Source organism: Leopardus geoffroyi, chromosome B3 (genome assembly GCF_018350155.1).
Source record: "Leopardus geoffroyi isolate Oge1 chromosome B3, O.geoffroyi_Oge1_pat1.0, whole genome shotgun sequence".
Classification (NCBI taxonomy): Eukaryota; Metazoa; Chordata; class Mammalia; order Carnivora; family Felidae; genus Leopardus; species Leopardus geoffroyi.
In genome coordinates this window covers 1,469,039-1,491,375 of record NC_059337.1, presented here as the reverse complement: position 1 = coordinate 1,491,375, position 22,337 = coordinate 1,469,039, and the positions used below count along the sequence as shown (strand labels likewise).

General features: G+C 49.8%; 1 protein-coding gene across 7 annotated transcripts in view; it reads right to left on the bottom strand.

Moving 5' to 3' along the window:
* The window catches only part of ZFAND6 (zinc finger AN1-type containing 6), a 76,231-nt gene that overhangs the window by 4,110 nt on the left and 49,784 nt on the right, over positions 1 to 22,337 (bottom strand). For 6 of the 7 annotated variants that reach the window (XM_045452250.1, XM_045452252.1, XM_045452253.1 and 3 more), the window contains 3 exons: positions 10,084 to 10,254; positions 8,308 to 8,416; positions 7,475 to 7,575 (listed from right to left, as the gene is read on the bottom strand). In XM_045452250.1, the coding sequence (XP_045308206.1) occupies positions 7,475 to 7,575; positions 8,308 to 8,416; positions 10,084 to 10,237 (364 nt within the window). In that variant the 5' untranslated portion in view covers positions 10,238 to 10,254. Of the gene's footprint in view, positions 1 to 5,818; positions 6,017 to 7,474; positions 7,576 to 8,307; positions 8,417 to 10,083; positions 10,255 to 22,337 lie in introns of those variants that run through there. The other variant, XM_045452256.1, reaches the window with a different exon arrangement.

Genomic DNA, 22,337 nt, shown 5'->3' with positions numbered 1-22,337 from the left:
CCGAAGCGCCTGTCTCTCTGAACACACACGGTCTCTGGCCTCTGGTCTCGTCGGCCTCCTTTCCATGTGGAATGCTTGCCCACGGCCCTCGGGTCCCACTCTTCACGGGGCTCTCATTTTTAAGCGTCTACCATCAACTCTTCCCCACCCCCTACGCACCGACCTGGATTAGGAAGCTTACCGTGCGCCCCAGTAGTGCTGCCCACACGGTGGGAACCGCCTGTCTGCCTGAACCTGGCTTAGCGGTGTGCTCCTCCAGGGTGGGAGCTTGTCCGGTGAGCTCCTCCAGGGCGGGGGCTCGTCCTTCCCGCTCCTGCTCCCGGTGCCGATCCTCACGCCCTGACCGCAAGCTGGCGCCGCACAGAGACCCGAACCGCATTCCTGAACTACTCGCCCTCTGTAATCACGTGCCCCGGTTTCCCCGATTACGGGGTCAGCCCACCCAGGAGGGACGGTATCGTATTTCCCGTCTGCACCTCCAGCTCCTGTCCAGCGAGCTACGCGGAGCGGGCCCTCAGTCATGTGAGGTCATGGATCCTAACCTATGTTAACCGTATGACCTCCTATTTTAACAAAACACGACGAAGACAAAACAGCACAAACCGAAAAGTGAACACGCACGAATGAACAACTCTGTGAACACTCCACCTAGAAATTCTGAAGCCAGATGGGAGACAGTTCTACTAACACGAACGTTTTATTTTGAAACACATTATGGACACATAAAACCTTTTATTATCAATAAACAGCCTCAGGACTCGAGCTCCAGGGGGGCAGGGGCGGAGTGTCGTTTACTTGTATCCCCAGCCCCCGGAACAATATCAGATAACGTCCCTCTATGTGTAAAGGGCTCAAAAATAGTTTAACTTGCAATCCAAAGAGAGTGTATTTATTGTCTCTGAAATCTGTAAGCCGTAATATCTAACCTGTTCTCCCAAGAAACCGTGATATTCAAATAAACATATAAACAATGCTTCAGTGGCAGTAACAGCACTACCACAAGAAAACATTTTTTAACAAGACAGGTTTAATTACCGAGGCACAAACTCTGGTATGTGGAAACAGAGAGGTGAAAACAGGCACTCGCCTGCCACACACACGAATGCTGTTGCACGGAAGCGTCTCAAGGAAGACATTTCACAGTATGGACCCCGAAGGTCCATCTACAGCAAACGCACAGCCTGCAGAGCTAAGAGTCCACAAGGAATCTAAGAGCTCAGGAGCTGGGGCGAGCATCTGACGCTGATCACTGTCCACTAGATCCCCAGGGGACCAAGGTGACCTTAGCTTACCTCAAACTAGTGGTCGGTAGCTAGAGTTGAAGCATTCACAAATCAATTCGTGGGCAAGAGGATACAGCGTTTGGCGTAAGTCTACGATTCCCAGAGAGTCTGTTTCCTTACTTTCTATGAGACTTACGACCAAAGCATGCCTGATCAAACTCATGATTACGTAAAAGGAAACAATCCAGTCTTTTAAAAGGGCCGTACTCATATTGAACCTGAAGCCAAAATAGGAAGTCTGCTCGGAACTGGGCAGTTTTTCGCAATCTGAAATGAGCACCGAAGACAAGAGGGCACCTGCTCTTTAAGGGTTAGCGACCGGCAGCTGCCTACGTCATATCTGCACAACCGAAGGTCTACTCGGGCCGCCTGTGCGATGACATTAAGGCTGTGGAATCAACTTCATTTTTAACGGGAATCTCAACTAGACAAAGTCGATTAGCCAGTGACTTCAAGATGCTTCAAAACCACAGGGCAGGGGCGCCCGGGGGGCTGTGGGTTACGCGTCCAACTCCTGATTTCGGCTCAAGTCATGACCTCACGGTTTGTGGGAGTGAGCCCGGCATCAGGCTCTGTGCTGACAGCATGGAGCCTGCTCGGGGTTCCCTCTCTCGCCCTCTCTCCCTGTCTCTGCTCCTCCCCCTCATTCACACTCATTTTCTCACTCTCAACATAAATAAACCTAAAAACCATTTTAAAAAGCACAGGGCAGGTAAAATTATAGTTCAACTACCCACATGGATGATCACATTCAAGAGAAACAAGGCCCTCTACTCTGGGTCCTGTTAAGGAAAAAAAGTACACAAACATAACAGTGAGTGTATAAAACTCCTCAGCATTCCCTGTGTTTGGGAGCATTTTAATACGCATTGTGAAAAGTGACACACAGGAGGACATTAACAGGCACCCCGACAAAGCTGACGGTAGACACGGCACCCCTGTGACGTGACCCCCTGGGCCTTGCTGACCCAGGAGGACGAGGGTCCCGCTCATCACCTCCGCCCAGGGCGGACACAGAGTGGCCGCACGGCAGACACTGACTGCGCGTGCACATTTTTCTGATGACCCCCTGCGGTAACACCCCCTGTCCTCCTCTGTACTTCGTTTCACGCGAAGTGAGGAGGTGGACCGAATCATCTTTGAGTTACTCCTAGCTCAAGAATTCTTTACAAAATGAGAACACTGTAAATATTCGTGAGAAAAGTGAGCCTGTGTAGTAGCAGGGTCCAAAAAAATATGCCGAGCCACAGATTTAATTTTATATTTTCCAGCCATCGTGTTAGGAAGTTTAAGAAGGGTAAGTTAATACATATTATCATTTAAAAATGTAATTGCTATGAAAGTATTAACGAGATATTTCTCATATTTTTGATACTCAGTCTTCAAAACCCATCATATCCGCAAACGAGCACGCACTGAACTACATAGTTCCGGCCCAGCCACGCTTCGGGTGCCCAAGCTACCCGAGACCAGTGGCCACCGTTCCGGACAGAGCAGCTCTGTGCACGAGACCAGTTTCTGTTAGCAGCTGTCTGGGGGCAAAGAAGCGTCACATCAATCTTCTTGAAACACGACTTTGTGCCATCTTAAAAAAAACGAAAAAGGAACCTAACTTCACGAGGCGGTCTCCCCTACCCACCGGTCAGAACCCAACACCCCAGGAATCTTCCATGACTTGGTTTAGACAGGTTCTTGGCGTCAGGCCCCAACGGGCGTCCAGCGGCTGCGGCCCCTTGGCTGGTCTCCGAGCACTTCCTCTCCCAGGGCTCCTTCTCTAGCAGACAGCCCTCCTCACGGTGCCCACCTGCCGTCCGAATGAACCATTCAACCCGTGGCCTGTGTACCCGGCTTCTTCTGCTTGCCCTGTTTCCAAAGCCCACCCACGTGGGGGGGGGGGCCCGGAACCGGTCTCCCTTCCAGGCCAAGCAGCACTCCGGGGCGTACAGAGCCCACTTCTCTATGTCCACTCAGAGCCCGTCTGCTGACGGCCGTCTGGTCGATCGCTGTAAGCAGTGCGGCTGTGAACATCCTTACACAAGTGTGTGTGTGTGTGTGTGTGTGTGTGTGTGTGTGTGTGTGTGGACATGGGCTTTCCATCTCCTGGGATTTAGGAAAGGAGTCTCTGGGCCATACAGTTAACTCTCTAACTTTCTGAATTAAATCTGTGACTGCCAAACTGTCTCAAAGAGGCCGTGTCCTTTTATATCCCCAACAAACATGTATTACGGTTCTAATTCCTCCATATCCTCAACACGTGGACCGTCTGTGTATCTTCTCTGGAGAAACGTCTATTCAAATCCTCTCCTTTGCCCTTTAAAAGACTGGTCTTTCTATTGTTGAACGATGACACCTCTTTACACATTCCTATCAGATACAGGATTCACAAATACTCTTAACCATTCTCTGGATTGCCTTTCCGCGCTCCTGACGGCGCTCCATGAGGCACCCGGGTCCTGACTCTGCTGCAGGTCAACGCGCCCGTTTTCCTCCGGTCCCTTGTGCTCTAGGCGTCCCGTCCAAGGAGGCACTGCCTCACCCAAGGCCATGAGGAGTTATGCCTGTTTTCCAGTTTCGGCTCCTACCATTTGGGTCTTTGATGTGTTTTGGGGCAAACGTCTGGAAAAGGTGAAGGAGAGGTCTCATTCTTTCAAGTGTCCCAGCACCACCTGCTGAAGCCCAGGCTTCGCCTACTGGACGGTCTCGGCTCCCTGGGGAAAATCAGCTGCCCGCGATCCACGGGGTGTATCTCCGGACGCCCGGGGTCACTCCAGGGCCCGACGGTAGTGTCCTCTCGCCTGTTCCCGCGGTCTTGGGGACCGCAGCAGGTGGCACGCTTTGAACTCTGCTTTACTTTTTCCAGGACCGTCCGGCTGTTCTCGCCCACCCTCCCCAGGCCGAAGGAATCTCTGAGTTTTAAGCGGCGTCACACGGAGTAAGACTGTGCGGTCAGCCCGTCATCCCGCGGGCTTGGGGCACCTCTCCTTTACGACACAAACATGGCTCAGAGAAGTGGGTGTCGGGTCCACACGCTGTAGTAGAACCTCTGACCCCAATGCCGCTTCTTTTGGGGAAGATCCTGCATCTGAGAGACTCAGGTGAACCGAAGGGGGGGAGGCAATGCTGTGCCGTCAGACAATCAAGTAGGATGGTTTCAAGTGCACCACAACGCTTAAAAGAATTTTTGAAGCTACCTTTTGTGAACTGAAAATCCGACATTCCTAAGTTAGAGACCACGCGAGTGAGGTATCGCCAATCGTTAAAGTAAAAAGAATAATGAAATGAGAAACGTGCTGTAATACGCTAAATACTCATTTAAACGCGAGAAAAATTCTTCGGAGCCACAGGGACAAAATGAAAGCGGTACCGCCCGCCGGGTGGCAACAAATCTTAATTATCAGCAGAATAGCTACAGAGAACAAAGCTGTCTCAAGGACCCTAATCTGAAAACTCCAATGAAGAATGTTAGGAGGGGCGCCTGGAGGGGCTCAGTCGGTCGAGCGTCCGACTTCGGCTCAGGTCATGATCTCACGGTACGTGAGTTTGAGCCCCGCGTTGGGCTCTGTGCTGACAGCTCGGAGCCTGGAGCCTGCTTCAGATTCTGTGTCTCCCTCTCTCTCTGCCCCTCCCTTGCTCGCACTCGGTCTCTCTCTCTCAAAAATAAACAAAAAAACATCAGGAAAGTCTGGCTTGGGTACACAGCTGCTACTCACGTACCCTCTTCCATCTGGGATTTTCTTCCCATCTAGATAAATTTCCCTGAGGGACACAGAGGGAGTAGACACTTGGCAGGTCACCAAAGCAGAGGAGCCCGCCCTGGCAACGGAGGGCTGCCCCTGGTGACAGGAAGCCACGTCCACCTCCTAATCTAGGAAGCACCACGGCCGGTGGGCACAACTCTGGCCTGGAGTCCAGCTCAGACACCGTAGGGCTGGAGTCCAAGACTTCTTCTCTGTGAGTTTTCGTCCATCCACTAAATAGACAGAGAAAAGCGTTCTCTGCATTTACTCCTACCACCAGGGAAAGCACAAGTACATCGGTGTTAGGAGTGTGGGTGTACACGCACGCACGGACGCGCACGCACGCCTGGCCCCGCTCTCTGCGAGTCTGCTTCATGCCCCTTCGCTTTTACGAAAAACCTACGTTAGGACCTGTTTTTGCTAACCAGTAGATACCCAAAGAGAATCTCCGTGTTTACGAAATGGCAATTGCTTCTTTATCCCGTTTTGGTTTACAAAAGGCTTGACAGAAACGCTCTACTTTTGGACAGTGGGGGACACCAGCACTCGGGTACACGTTTCTCATAAAAGAAGACAGTCTCAATTCAACGGGGTGGGCAAGACGTTTTTAAAATACTGAAAACGAATCCTCTTAAACTCAAATGAAAACTTACACCTGGTTCCTCAGAGATCCTGCAATGCTAAGATAACGAATGCTGAGTTTTTAAAAGGTACTGAGAAGCTGCTACTGGCTTCACCTTCAAGGTCACTGAAATCGTACGTGAAAAAAGGAGGCTACGGATTTTCAGCACGCCTTACGATTTCTCCTAATGTGGCTTCAAGGCCACCTTTGGTACTCTTGTTGCCAGGGCCACTCAGTGCAGAAAGCCACGCCGTCCTCCACACACGCATGGTGTACGTTCACCACCCTGTCTTCATCCTCGGTGGCCGTGGACACCAACTGCTGCCACGTCTGCCCGCAGCACCCATTTCGCTCACAGTCTACAATACGTGCCACTGCGAGACAGAACATAAGCGAGGTCAGCAGCCTGTGTTCATTTTTCCTTCCTGCGCTGTCAGCAACCCTTGCTTCTCCAAACTCTCTAGTAGTTGGCACCTGGGGACTGCAATAACCCAGGGCCCAGATGACTTCTCCTTCTGCTGAGTCGTCATCCGACTTGCTCCCCTAATCTCAGCCTCTCACTTTTCAAAGTGTGCCAAGGACTTCCAAGTCTCAGACGTGACACCGATCACACATTTAAAGACCAATGCTCGACCTACAACCTCCAGCCGAGCTCTTCGGTTCTGAAATGGGGTCACGCCCCGTGCACACCTGGTCTGGCCGTGCCACCTCTCCCAGCGCCCGGTCTGAAGCAGCCCGCCACTGCCACCGTCGCAAAACCGAAAGCTTTACCACCCTGCTCCTATTCCCCGCGTCTCATGCGTAACTATATCTCAGGGATTCTTCTCTTTCTGCTTTGAAACCATCCCTCAACTGTGCCCTTCCTTACGTTTTTCTATTTAACCAATAAAAATTATTGATACTTACAATGCTTATGTTGGCCAAACAGTACATATCCTTGCTATAGCAAAATCCACGACGGGCAAAATTATGCCAACATTTATTGGGCATAAACTCAGAGCAAGAGAAATTAGCCAGCTCAACTACATCTGAACTAGAGAGCTTAAACTAACATCGCCAGAAGTTTCTCTCGCTGTCATGTGAGCACGATGTCCCGTGGAGGGGGTCACTGCTGGGGCAGCCTGTCTCTCTGAACCGTGCCGGGGGCAGAGGGACACAATGGTCACCCTGGGCTCACCTTTCCCGAGTGTCCTCCTTCTGTAAAGCCATCATCCCCGTGCTGGTGGAACAGAACCCATCCAGCGCAGTCTGCCTCCCAGCCTCCTAAGCGTCTCCCCTACGGTCGCTGCCTACCGACAAAGCCCTCCCAGATCACCGTGACCCACACAAGGGGGGCGTGCAGAGTGCGGGCAAGGACACGAGGCACTGAGCAAGATGCCGCAGTGGGTTACCGACGGGAGAGGGTCTACTGCCGGTCAAACTCAATGGTCTCTTCGACGGCCCAGGTCAGAAACAAGAGATTCCTCGTAAACCAGCAGCCCCAGGTACTTGGAGGGGAACTAGTATTTGGGTTAAACTGGTAAGAATAAGAGTAAGAGAGAACAGGAGAATATATCCCACTACTCACTCGCTCAGTCACAACTCTCAACTAAACACATTTACGGCTTTCGACTTTATACTGATGACATAATTACACAGAAGTGGGAAATGGCTCCCAACAGTTCAGTCAATTAAATACCCGGAGACCTAAAACGTTCTGCTCATAAAGAAAACAAACAGCAAACTATATTTGAGGCTGGCAATTTAAAAGATAGCGGCACCTCGGACAGGCCCGGCCTGTAACAGCCAGCTGTCGGGTAAAGGACCGAACCCGCGCGAGCCCACGTGCAAACCTTGCAGGTCTTCCGTGTCAGGGATTGCTTTGTCCACAGACGTACTGTCCACTTGGGAAGATGCTACAGATTCGGATAAAAGCGACTGATTTGATACAGGGCTAGAAAAGCAAAAATATCGACATTTTAAAAGTGATTTCCAGGCATGAACGGTACCTAAAATGATGTAGTAAGTATGCGTCCAACATATCTAAGCAGTCATCACAGCAAGAACAAACACAGAGATCCTTCTTTATAACTCGTGCATTTAGCACAGAGAGCCATGAAACTGGAGACTGGTCTGGCCTGGAGTTCACGGCTTCAGAACTCAGAGCAGCGGCGAGCGCGCTCCGCGCACGAAGGCACCCCACGAAAACCAGCACGGTGGTCACGACCGGCTCCGGGGGCCCTGATGCCGCGGTGGGAAGGGCACTGGGCGTCTCCGATCATGAAGCGGAGAAAGAACTAGAGGGTGGAAACCCGGTCCCCGCTTCCTAACAGCAGAGTGAGGACGAAGCCAGTAGGTCTGTGCTCCCAGAGCGAGAAGGGAAAGCCGCCCTGCGCACAGTGGGGCCGCGGGGGGCAGGACTGGACGCCTGAATTCACGAGGACCTCGGGGGCGGGACATGGGATGAGCAGAAGCGAAGGAAAAGCCATCTGAAAAAGAAATGCAAACTGAGAAGACACCTTCCCCACTGCTTCCCAAGGTAAACTTGACTTTCTAACCGCCGTTCTCAGGCCAGCTAACCCTGAAGTGACCTGACCCAGTCCTCCCGCGGAGACCCGAGCACGTAGAGAGGGTACGCTTTGCTCCTCGGCAGCTTTCCCATCACTGTGCAGACACAGCATCTTACCTGGGCTGCACAGATGCAGATGTGGAGTCTAGAGGTGACTGTGCATCGGGGACGCTGCCGTCCGCGCACTGGACTGGGAAAGACTCGGACAGGGTGCCGACAGAAGCCGCTGCAACAGAACCGCACTTGGTGTCAGTGACCCTGAGCTCTGGGCGTCCCCACACCTTCCCTGAGAAACCACCACCCACCTTCCGCAAAACAGCTAGAAATCTTGTTTTACTGAATATAGAGTATGCTGGTTCGTTGCTTTCCGTTAAAAGTGTTTCAATAATATTCCAATTGGAAAAACGTTAATTTCAACCAAGAAAAAAACCATATACAAATTGTATATATTAATAAACTACACTCCCGTTTCTCAGGACTCCGTGTCACTTGGATCCTTTAATCCACAAACTCTTCCAAGCACTGCTGTATACGTGGAGGGATTTAGAATCAAAGCTGTAGCAGTTAAAGCGGACAGAAGTCCAGAACTAAAATCTGTGCTCAGCACATGAGGCTACATTTTTCCCCCGTTCTTTTTTTTTTTTTAATCTTAATGTTTACTTATTTTCGAGAGAGAGAGAGAGAGAGAGAGAGAAAGCACAAGTGGGGGAGGGGCAGAGAGAGAGGGAGACACAAAATCCGAAGCAGGCTCCAGGCTCCGAGCCATCAGCACAGAGCCCGACGCAGGGCTCGAACTCACGAACCGCGAGATCATGACCTGAGCCGAAGTCGGACGCTTAACCGACTGAGCCCCCCAGGTGCTCCTCCCACGGTTCTTCATAAAGCAGAAATGTAGATGACAATTTCATGTTAAAAACAACAATTTCTGGGGTACCAGGATGGCTCAGTGGGTTGACCGTCTGACTCAATCTCGGTCGGCTCGGGTCGTGATCTCATGCATCATGAGGTTGAGCCCGGTGTCCAGCTGGGCGCTGACAGTGCAGACCCTGCTTCAGACTCTCTCTCTCTCTCTCGAACAGAAAAAAAAAAAAACCCCAACAATCTATATTCATTTGATCTTAGCCTTGAGAAAATTTAGAGAAATTTTGTTTACATGCTTCCAGCTTTTGGCTTGAACACGAAACGATGATGAGAAAGACCCCCTACAAAACTGTAAACGAAGTAACTGCCTGCACCTCCATTAACCACAAAACCCCACACTCGGGCATCGATCCGTACAACAGCCACCCCAGATGACACTATCAACGCTCCACCTCCGCAAAGCTCATACTCAGAGTCCTCCCCATCCTTCTGGTAACTACGGACACACACACCCACCCCCACACCCCGGAAGAGTCCGCGGCACAGAGGGTGACGCACAAGCACAGTGAGCCAGTGCCGAGCGCCCTGGGTCCCGGCCCCGCGGCTGCCCCTCCGCTTCCTGACGGTGGCGGGCTCTCTCAAGTCAGCCGTGGCCACCTCGAACCCACTCTCTCCTTCCACAGCCATCTCGGCTTCAACGGTCATCCCAGATAAAATAACCCGGGTCCTCCTCACCCTCGCTCCCTTACGCCTTACTTACCTGGACGCGTCCGTGTATGCGAAGAAGGATGCCTGCATCCTAGCTAAGATAACAGAGCAAGCAAGGCAAGTAAGGCTGAACGGATTTATGCTAGTTACTTTCGATGGGTGAGGACACCAGTGATAATGACAACACAGAAGGAGGAATTTTCCTGGTTCGAACGCAGGGACGGAGGTACAGTGTGAGAGCAGAAACGCTATCACGTACGTCGTGCCCTCCTAACGCACCTCAATTATGAACACTGCTGCGTGTGAACAGGATTACTTACTTACCAGGTGGGCTGATTCTACCATTACTACTATTCTGTCTTTGGAGATGTTCTTTATAGCACACTGAACACATGCCATTTGTGCGAGGGTTTCCATAAAATCCGCAGCCAGTAGAACAGAGCATAGGCACTTGGCTGTGATTAGTTTCTTGAGCCATGCTTCTCTGTTGCACACCTGAAATGTACACAGAATTCGTTGAGGAACGCAGACGCACACTGCAGTCGTATATTATCCAAATCTGCTTTGTATGATAAAAAAAAAAACAAAAACCACATATACTCCCCCCCTAAATCTTTCCGTACACCTGTCCCAAGACCTAGGGCTAAGTTAGGAAAAAAAATAAAGACGAGAACGATACGAGCAACTTTTATCTCCCACCCTCTACACAAGAAGGTCTGTGCTGGCTCAGAAAGAGTAAAGAGCTCTTGGGCACAGTATCTGTTCTGAAGACTCCACACCATCGGAACGTTAGTGAAAACCCTTGAGGACTAGTTCAGTTAGACTCCTAATAAGAAATACACATTATTCGTTTTGCCTCATGTTATACTATTAATTTCTAAGCATTTACACCTTTGCTCAAAGTTTATGTTTTAACTCGTATAATTTATTCTGTCTGAAAAGCACTTTACAGAATGCCAATGCTGGTGAAGGTAGGAAGAAACGGGCAGAGTGCTGCTGATGGGCGGAGCCCGCTCAATCTTTCTGGCAAACAACTGAGCGATTCACGTGCAGGAGCTGAAACCGTGCCCTCCGAAACACTCACTCTCCTACAGGGTCTTTGACAGAATAACTAGGGCATGATCAGAAAAAAGACCAAGGAATAACATATGAGGGATGTGCTTCGCAGCACATGTGGAACACTGATAAACTTGAAATAAATGCCCAATATCAGAATGAGTTTTTTTCAAAAGTTCTGTGTCGTTAAGACATTTTAGAATACTTTTTGATGGAGGAGAATGCTGGGAACAAACGAAAAGGCACAATATGAAACGTATATATGGTTTGTTGCCAATTAGCACAAATTCATTAATCACCGAGAAGGACAGGAAAGAATGCATCCAAGGACGGCAAGGCTAACGGTGTTTTCGGATTTGTACATTTTTTGAACTTTTAAAATCCTCTTAAATGAAGGTACAACTTACTTAACTGGGGCAAAATACACATACTTTTTTAAGTATTTTAGATGAAAAACTACCAGGACAGAGGGCCTGTCTGGAGCACACGAGAAGGAGTCATCAATCACAGCAGACGCCAAGGCCCCAGGCGCCCTTCTCCCAGACGGTAGGAATAGGGGATTCCTGGCACGAAGAGCATGACAGAAGGTAGTAATGGGCTATTAAAAAAAAGAAAAAGAAAACTCTCCCAAATGACCGAAGGTTACTCCAAAGTGGACGTGTTTAAAGACGAGTCTGTGCAAAGACCCTGAGGGATAAGAACTACCAGAGGAGGACAAGGCTCTGTCACTAACCTTGACTGATTCCTCCTCCACACATTCATTCAATGTTTACCATTAACAGATTTTTTCTTCCCCAAAATTGTTTGAAAAGACTGTTGGGGCGGGAGGTGGGGAGTGAGGGGTGGGCGCACTTAATGCAAACTTCACAGCCAAGAGCAGTAAGGCATATGACAGGAGTACAGAACAAAGTAGCAGGTTTAGCGTTTGTCTTTAAAAAGAACTGTCGCAAAACCACTGAAGCCATTTAGAAGGTGAGCCTGGGAATACAATTTGGGATTCTGGCAAACACCCTTCTGGCTCACTTCAGAATCCAATCTTGGCCATTCTGCTCTCTGTATACCTACTCTGGGTACTTCTATAAGTACACATATCAAATTTAAAAATACATAGCAAAGACGGGATAGAAAGATATGCCGAAGATGGGCTAGGTCAAACACTTTGTTGAGATTTTTGGCCTGTGTTCCCGAGGGACAGTGTGTTTGTCCGGTTTGGGTATCAGGGTAACCGCTCAGGATCACGTATGTGGCTCGTAAGCGATGGAGCTCAGGCTCAATACACGTGTCCGGCTCGAAGTCCTTGCTCCAAGTCAGTGGTTCTCAAAGCGTGCTTCCATGGAGCCCTAGGGAGGTCAAAACCATTTCCACGCCAACGCTAGGGAGTTACGTCACACCTTTCCTCCGGTCACTGGGGACACACGCTCCCACAACAGCTCTCACAGCCCCACGACCGACGGGCACGTCTAGAGCCTGAACACGTGTCTCGTTGGGACTTCGTGGGTCGAGCGGGGAAGCACGTGGAAAGCGACCGCAGAAGCACCAAGGCCGCCCAGTCCCTGCTCCTGGGGGAGGGTTTTACTTCAAGGCCCGGCCGACAAAATCTGAGTTCACGGCAGACATTTTCCCCAAAATGGACAACGTGCGTCTGTGCCTGTCACTTCAAGGGCGAACACCCATCGCCCATTCCAAGGGAGAGACCAAGGAACGTTCAAATAACGGGACAGGAAGAGTTTATATACAGTTGGGAGATTTTACAATGCAATTAACCTTTAAGAAACTACAACTTACCAAGTTTGGGTATAGTATCAAAAAAGAAAGCAACCTCTATTATCTGAAAAGGTTATTAAAACACTCCTTCCTTCTCCAACGACTTACCTGTAGGATCCCAGTTTTTCTTTCTAACGCTGTAACAGAGGCAGCTAGGAGAATCTTGCTGTTTGCTATTAAGCCTGACCTTAGAGACTAGAATTTGCAAAAATGTCTAGCGAGGCCACTCTTCTCACTAAACCTTTCTGGTGGTGATGGCGGGGGAGGGAATGGATGCATGTTTTTAACAAAATATTTTTTAAAGTTAATTACTTTGCAACTTTTCTCAGCTTTGGTTTGTAACATGATAAATACCGCCAGAGAGAACACACATAAACACAAGTTCTTCAGGGTACTCAGTGCTTTTAGAGAATATAAAAGCCCTAGAACCAAAAATTTCAAGAATTCACTGCTGTCAACCATGCATTCCTGCTGTAGGCAGTATCACCTCAAGGGGACAAACAGTGATTCTTTGGGGGAAAGAAGCAGACAAAAAAACCTTCCTCTTTATGTAGGAAACACAGATATACACGTGCACATAAACAGAGATACAGTGTACCTATGGAGTTAAAATTTTATGGAGATAGGAGGTCAATTAGGAAAAAACTATTTAAAAAAGGCTTTTGTGGGGTTGCCTGGGCTCAGTCGGTTAAATGTCTGACTCTTGATTTTGGCTCAGGTCACAATCTCACGGTTTTGTGAGATCAAGTTCCGCCACTGGGCTCTGCACTGACAGCACAGGGCCTGTTTAGGATTCTCTCTCTCCTTCCTCCTGCTCCCAATCTGTCTCTCTCAAATGAGTGAATGAATTAAAAAATAAATAAATAAATAAATAAAAAGGCTTTTGTGTAGGAGGAAATAAAAAGACATTGAGAAACGCTGTTCTATATCACAACTACCCTGTGTTGCCTATTGAGGACATTAAAACGCAATTTATAAGGTGGGGATTAAAAGGACTTTCCCCAAGGGCACACACGAACCTTTCAGCATCTGGGTGGCAACCACAAGCACGCAGAAAAGGGAAAATATTCATTCCATTTCTTTAAAAACTTAAGTGAATAGGGGCGCCTGGGTGGCGCAGTCGGTTAAGCGTCCGACCTCAGCTCAGGTCACGATCACAGTCCGTGAGTTCGAGCCCCGTGTCGGGCTCTGTGCTACATACAGCTCAGAGCCTGGAGCCTGCTTTGGATTCTGTGTCTCCCTCTCTCTCTGCCCCTCCCCCACTCATGCTCGCTTGCTCGCTCTCTCTCTCTCTCTCTGTCTCAAAAATTAAAAAACAAAAAAACATAAAAAAATTAAAAACTTAAGTGAATAGTCACAGATTAGAATATGACCATCAAGTTTTTATTCACAATTGCCTCTGAACAATAAATACCAAAAACACGGAACACCAGCAATTTCCCCAAAATGCCCACACAGCAGCCAGTTAACAATGATTTTCCCAAGCTGAGCTTTCTTATTTAAAAAACAAAAAAAGAACCTATTATCTTGGCAGATAAAAAGCACAAAAGATTTCACAGGCTATTTAAAAAGAAGAAAAGGAGGGGCGCCAGGGTGGCTCAGTGGGTTAAGCGTCCGACTTCAGCTCAGGTCATGATCTCATGGTTTGTGGGTTCGAGCCCCTGCATCAGGCTCTGTGCTCTCTCTCTCTCTCTCTCTTTCTGCCCCTCCCCCACTCATGCACTGTCTCTCAAAAATAAATAAATGTAAAAAACCATGAAAATAAAGAAGAAAGACTCAACCTTACTTATTCATCTTTAAACCACAGAATGCGTGCTCGCTTCAGCAGCACATATAGTAGGCCACAGAATGTACCTTTCCGTGAAGATTCACAAAATGAACCACCACCACAACAGGTTACCTTAGTTTACCCCGATGTGGCAAAGATGAGAGAAGCCATGGACACTGGAAGTCCTGCCTGTCCGCGGCTGCACCCTCTTGCAGGGGAGGACCCTGCGGGCCCACTTCTCTGGCGCGTAGGAGGGAGAAGCGGGAGGGAACGAGAAGGCAGAAGAACCCCTTAGCTGCCGCACAGTCGGATTACGAAGCTACAAACCCAAGGAGGTAAAGAATGTCACCAGACATAAACGAAAAGCCGATCAGCATGGTATAATTAAACAAACCACTTTCTCCCCCTCCGATGGCTGCGCAGTTATTCAGAGCTCACTGAGGGCCAAGAACTGTTCCCACTGTTTTATTTCTCTCATTTAATCCTCCCCAGAACCCGGTGCTGCTGGTGCCCTTTTAAACTGCTACTCAAAGAGATTTAACAACTGGCCCAAGGCCACGTATCTAGGAAGCTGGGTCAGTGTCTTTATCTCCTGAAAACAAAGAGAATGACTTTCAAAGTCCATCAAGTCCCTACCAAACCTTAAGTCTGTGAGTGTTCGTGAATTCTTTTCATTTAAAGGTAATTTAAGTTTTTAGTCATTATTCAACCTTAAGATGCTATGCAGCTTTAATTAGCTTAACCTACCAAGCTCTTGAGAAAATTTGTTTTCCGTTTCTTTTTACCTAGGAAATTTTGACTGGCATAAAAATTCAAGATCAAGTATTTTAAGACTGCCAGAAATTTCATGACCAATTATTACAATTCTGACAAAAGAACTGCAGTGAACGGGTGCAACAGTCTCCATCTTAACTGCAAATGTGTCGATTGAACTTCCTTCCCTCTGCTTCGTGCCCCAGACCTTGAGTCGGGTTCAGATAATTTTCATTCTGCAATGACCCGTGCGCTTTCCTTTCCCATTCTAAATTCTGATTCTCATTACTTCACAGTCGGGCTACTTTAACAGTTTTTTCTTTCCGTTTTGCTGCCCCTCTGCCCAGCCCATTTATTTCAATTCTCCTGCATCACCCAGTTCCCATCACATTCCTTCTGACTTCGTGACCGTAGAAGTGTCCGGAGAGGGGCTCTAGACCCGGCGTGCGAGCTTGGTGTGACTGGCCCCCCGCAGCCCGGTCTCCCTAGAACAAGGGCCTTGTGTCACTGAACTCCTCCGAGTCTGACTGCCCAGCAGGTGTGCACAGTACGCGAGCAGGTTAAGGACGCGCGAGTGCGCGGGAAGACAGGCGGCGCCCGCGGCGCCGGGCACCGAAGTTCCACCCAGGCTCTGACCCCGGGAGCCCAGCCCCGTCCCTCTGGCCACACTGCTGCTTTCCTGGTGAGCGCCGCCTGCTTCTGCCCTCTGCCTCCATCAACCTTTACTGGTCTCCGGAACCGGCTCTAATCCTACTTCTTCCGGGTCTGCCTCTGCCCACCCCAATCCTCCTCTGCCCCTCTCTGCGGCAACGCCCACCCTTTGGGGGCCCTTGTGCCTTACGGCCCACACAGCACCTCCCCGCTAAGCTGCAGTTTCTTCTTCAAACCCCTTCATGCCGAATAGGAATCCCACAAAATATTTTCTCCAATCAAGACATTCCATGATTGTTAGAAGTATTCACATCAGGCAAAAAATGGTTATTTTCCATTGAAAGGGGGAGAAAACAGAGACGAAAAATGTTTGACACCGGAGTCCTCCTGATTTATATACTGAAAGAGTCATTCAGCAAGAATGACCAGTCGCGGTCCAAGCCAGTGATACAACACAGGTACATTTCCTCATTTCATTGTTTTCACCCTCCTCCTGAAAGAAATAGGTTGGAGACGTAACTCATAATGAGGAGTTTGTTCACAGAAGCTGTGAACTGGTAAATGCGTTAAATCTGACCCACGGCCGTGTTTGGTTTGCTGGCACATATTAATTTTCTTACAGTTACATGTATTAGAAAATTCGGGGGTGTGGGGCGCCTGGCTGGCTCCGTCAGTAGAGCACGTGACTCTTAATCTCAGTGTCGTGAGTTCAAGCCCCACGTTGGGCGGGGGGAGCCTGCTTAAAATAAAAAATTGGGGGTGTCACATAAAAATTCCAGACTTCTGACTTCTCTCAAAAAATAGCAAGACCTGACAACAGTGGACTAGTGTCCCCCAAATTAAAACCCACCGGCCAGGAGCCCCCCCAGAGCCTGTGCTCTCAATGCGAGACCACCTTCCCTTGCCGTTACCTGATGAGCCTTATGAGCATGAGAGTTTTTAATTCCTAGGTAAGCACTTTGACCTTTTCAACTGGGGATCTTTACTATTAACTTTAGAAAAAAAATAATACAGAGTATGTGGGAGTACGTAAGAATGCACACTAAACTCTGAGCCGTGTGCTAAGACAAGGTATCCCCCTACCCTCTGCCCTCTGAACCACTGGAATACCACTCAGAATTGGCTGTCTTTGCAATTTTATCAAACAAAGATTCCAGAAAAGGGCAAAGTAGACTTATACTAGATTACGTATTTTTTCTTTTTCTGCGTTAGTAATAATTGATCAACAGAAGAACACGTATCCTGGCATGGGTGCTCGAGGCCAGTACTTCTTGAGGCATGTGGTACTTTCCCAGAGTTGTGAGCACGCAGACCTACCAGCTATCAAATGGGCAATTCATCTGTGCTCTGGGGGGGGGGGGGGGGGTCAAGAACCTCTGCAGAGACGAAACAAAACAAAACAAAACCCGGGAAGGTTCCTAAAGCAAGGAGATCGGAAAGCATGACCTGATACAAAATACCTGGGACGAATGCCACTCGCTCTGACCAAGTACAGGGGCTTTGGACTGGGGCTCCTACTGGACTGAGGACACTCTGGAGTTGTCTGGACAGCAGTCCCCTGTCCCCTACGTCAAGGGCTGTCAAAGTCCCTGTCCGTGACCAGACAGGCTCCACAGACACACTGTCCCCACACAACCATTCACCTGGGCCGCCGTCAGGACAATACGTAAGCCCGCGAGCATGCCTGGGTTTCAAAAAAACTGTCCTTAGGTCCACAAAAATTTGAATCTCATAGAATTTCCACATCACAAAGTGTTACTCTTTTGATTCTTTTCCCCCAACCACTTACACTACAAAAACCATTCACAGCTCGAGGGCCAAACAAAAGCAGGTGACAAGCACATCTGTCAACTGCTCGATTAGGTGAACAAATGACTCTCGTGTGGTCAACACTACAGATGATGCAGGGGGGCGGCGGGGGGGGGGGGGCGAGGTAGGCCTGGGACTCCAGCAGAGGTACTCCACGAACCGTGGCACTCTCTAATCCACACTCGTGCAAATTTTAAGTACTACGTGCTCTTGCCGAAGCCTCATCTCTTAATGAAACCCACGCTCACCACCCAGGAAGGACAAAGGACTAGAAAAGGCAGGCCCTCATCCACACCTGCATGCTCAGGTGTGTTTATGCGGAGAGGTGCAGCGATGCCGTGAAAATGACAGGAATGTTCTTGCTGCAAACTTGCCTCTATTCAGCACGGTGCCTTCTACTTACCACGGCTAAATAAATCCCCGGTACGGGAACACCTAGAAGCTGAAAACTGGGGAGATAACCGTACTCTTGACACGGACGGTTCAGTTCCGCCTAGCACATTTCTTTCCTCACTCCTCAGACCACAGAACCTTCCTCCACGTGGGAGGAACACTGAATTTGCTTTGGGTAGGCCTAAGGGCTCCTCCCCGGGGCCAGACGGGTCTCAGAGGGGGGCACGCGACTCCAGCAGGGCCGGCCGGCCGTCATCCCAGGGTTTTACAGGTGCTGCTGGGAAAGAGGCAGACTTTGCTCCGGGATGACCAGCCGCGGGAGACCGTTCAGGGTAAACCAGGGCGCTACTGGGGGCCACCTTCGCCACAGCGAGTGTCCACGTGACAATTAAAATGGTAAACAAAGGCACAACAGGGAAGGGGGCGGGGGGAGCCAAGAACTCCTGGACCCATCTTGCTGAGGACCACTCCACCCCTCAGACCCCCCAGTTACGTGAGACAGACTCTGGTTTTGCTGTGGTTTGATCTGGGTTTCTGTCACTGGCAACTCAAAGTTCTTAGGGATGTTGGAATCCAGTACGAAATGTTGTCCTACTAATAAAACTCTCAAATTAAAGGGAAGAGTCAATGTCTATCAAAATGAAAAGTATTCCCTTAGTTCAATCATGATGTCCTATAAAGAAACCTACAGAAAAAAGCCAAGAGTTTCCATTCTTTATTATAAAAATATACACTTCCCAAGCGTAAAGCCTAAATTTTCAGACTGAACACTGTGTAACCAGCACCCCGTTTAGAAACAGAACATCGGCAGTCGCCCCCAGAGCTGCCTCACACCCCTCTTCCGTTATCACCCTTTCTCCCAAGTCCCCGTGCGGACTTCTAAGACCCCGGCATGCCTCCCCGCCCTCCGGCTTTCAGGGACGCACTTGCACAGGGAACACGCACGGTGTCTGGCTTCTCTCAAACTGGTTTTGAAATGCAACCAGGCCAACATGCCTGACTGCAGTCCCTTCACTCTCACGGCTCTCTCTAGAACATTTGTACGAACAAACCGCTCGCTATTCATTCTAATGCTGACGGGAATTTGGGAACTTTCCAGTTTGAGTAGGACGAATATTGCGGCTTTGAACATTACTGGATGTGTCTTCTGATTAACAAGCATACGCATTTCTGCTGAGTGTCTATACGAGGAGTGGCAGGGCTGGGTCACAGGCACAGATCCCCTGCTTTCCGCAGGGCTGTGTTCTGTCCCTGGATTTCACCAAAGATCTACATTAGTACCTGCTTTGAGAAATCCAAAGACGACTTTTGGCTTTTATGGAAAAAGGCAAAAAGTGGAAATAGTGCTGAGTGCTTACTTTGCAGCAAGCTGTTTCAGAAGCGGCACCCACCCTCTCCCCCAGGACCACACTCGGTATCCCGGGCATCGAGCCGTCCCAGCTTTGATCTGCGTCGGCACACATCTGTGCTTCGTCTTAGTTTATTTTGTGCACGTGTCAGCAGTCAGCCTAAGCGACCTCACTTCCTGGGTCTGGGAACGTTCAGAAAGTCTTCCATGTAAATTAATGGTAACTGCTTCTTTCTTAGCCTATTTCAGCTTCCAGAAGGTTTCACAGGAACGCTCACTCTTGGATCGCGGGGCAACCTGCACGCGCGTTCATGTTTAGCGGGTTACTACCAGCTTCCCAGAGCGGCCGTACAGATTTACGCTCTCCTGGCAACAGACGAGCATTCGGTTACTCCTTATCTGACCACTAGGTAGCACTGTCTGCTGTACTGGGCTCAACGGTGGCCCCAAAGACACGTCTCTGTCCTGATCCCTGGAACCTGTTAATACTACCTGACAGCACGAGGGCCTTATCCTGGCTTACCTTGGTGGACCTAAAATGCAGTCACATCTTACAAGAGAGAAGCACGCAGAGGAGAAGGGGATGGAAAGACAGGCAGAGACTGGAGCCACGTGGCCCTAAGCCACGGAACACACACAGCCACCAGAATCTGGAATCACGAGGAAAACGGCCTCTCCCGGGGCTTCCCGACAGGGCGCTGCCAACCCCTGGACATCGGACGCCGGGCCTGCAGAACCTTGAGAATAAACTCTCAGGGTTTCTAAGCCTCCTAAGAATCCATACATCTGCCTTTCTAGTGTAAGTGCTCCCACGGGTGTGCGGTGACGTGTCCCTGCCGTCTTGTCATCTCCACGGCCGTGAAGACTACGGCAGCTGAGCTCACGTGCATGTGCTTCCCGGCCATCTGGGTGTCCTCTCGTGTGAAGGGTCTAGAAGAGGTTTTCGTGCATCCTTGCTACTGGGCTGATCGTTAACTAATCTGATAAACTTTTCCTGTCGTTTCTGTTTAGTTATTCGATAAATCTTTGCCTGAACCTCGGTCATGGGGATGTCTTCTGTGTCTCTTGTCCACATTGTGACCTCACTGCTCACACGGGGATCTGGAATTCACCTGGAGTCGGGGTGTTTGCATGGAAGGAGGCAGGGATTCACGTTCGTGTTCTTCCGCAGGTGGATATGCAATTAGTCCAGAATCATCTGCTAAAGAGACTGTTATTGCACCGCGGCCTCACCTCTGTCCACGCGCCGGACACCAGGTGCAGACGTCCCTCTCCTGGACCCTCACTCCTCGCCCACTCGGCCATTTGCCTATCCTGTTGGAAAGGACTACGGACCTCGGGAATCTGGGGTTAGCTCGGGTTCAGGTGTCCGGTGTCAGTTGATCTCCCCTCAAGACTATGCTGCTTATTCGTGGCTTCTTTGCGTTTCCATACAAATTTTAGATTCAGTTTGCCAATTTCTATTAAACAAAAAGACGACCCAAGAGAATCACATTGAACCTACAGACGTATAAGCACAGCACGTGCCTCAATTAACTTAGGTCTCCTTCAAGTTCCCAGTGTGTGTTGCGTTCGTGAAGCGCTTGCACACCTCGTCAGACACTCCTGCACATGCGACTCGTGACAAGCGACCCCGAGTGGCATCCTCTACAACTCCGATTTTCTAGGGGCGCCTGGGAGGCGTCAGTTGAGCGTCCGACTTCAGCTCAGGTCACGATGTCACGGTTCGTGGGTTCAAGCCCCACATCCAGCTCTGTGCTGACAGGTTAGAGCCTGAGCCTGCCTCAAATTCTGTGTCTCCCTCTCTCTCTGTTCCTCCCCCACTCATGCTCTGTCTCTCTCGCTCCTTCAAAAATAAAGAAAAACATTAAAAAAAAAAAAACCTCCCATCTTCTACTTGTTTGCCAGCAGCCCCCAAGGTGGCCCCCACGATGTCCAGGCCTCCTGTAGTCAGGCCCTCTGCGGCTCCCTCCCACACTGGTCAGCGCCGACCTGGACGTGGATGCGACGCTACACCCCTCCGACCTGCTCATAAAAGATGCTCCCTCCTCCTCGGTCACTCGCCGGGCAAGCCGGCCACCGTGCGATGAGGAGGGGCCCGGTGCTGAGTAACTGATGCTTCTGGCCAAGAGCTGTGTGAAGGGACTGGGAAGCCAATCCTTCAGCCCCGCTCAAGTCTTCAGATGACTGTGGCCTTGGCAGACACGCAGACCGCAACCTCACGAGACACGGACCCAGAACCACTCGGCTCCGCTGCTCACGTACCCCGACAGAAATGGTGTGGAATAACGCGTCTGTTGTTTCAAGCCTTGAGATTCGAGGTAATCTGTTAGGCGGAAATTGACGGATAGTAGAGTTCCTCGTACAGAAGCCCCTTCGGTTCTTGTCCTGCGACGGTCTATTTCCAACAGAGAGGCCTGTGACCACGTCAGGTCTGAAGCAAATCACGCTGCCTGCCGCCTCGAAATCCTCCAATAGCTTTCCACTCACCAAGAGTAAGAGCCTAACTCCTCACCATGACAACGGCTCTTCACAATCTGGTCCCCTGTGATCCGATCTCCTCTCTGGCCAGGTCTGTTCCTTCTCCAGGACTCCATGCTTGCCACGCCCACCCCCCCGGACAGCCTGAGGACCAGGCTGCCTCAGCTCCCTCAGGTCTGTCCCGGTGGCACCCCAGCAGGGAGGACGCCCATTACCGTCCTATTTAAAACTGTCCCCGGCATCCTTTATCATCCTTTCCAGTTTCTTCTTCAATGCTCTTCATTTCAATCTCAATCTACTGCCGAATTACACTTATTTTGTCTGTATTCCCTCTACTAAAATGACATCTCAGTCACGGCAGGGGTTTCGTCTATTCTGTTCACTGCTGTGAAAATACCCTCGGCACAGGGCAGGCATTCAGTATTTGTCAGATGCCCGCAAGAAAGGCACGGCCCTGCCACCTTGCCAGCACACAACCTGCAGTGCTCAGGTGTTCACCCCAAGGCAAGAAACTAGAATGGACTCTTTTTAAAAAAAATGAATTTGCTGTTTGAG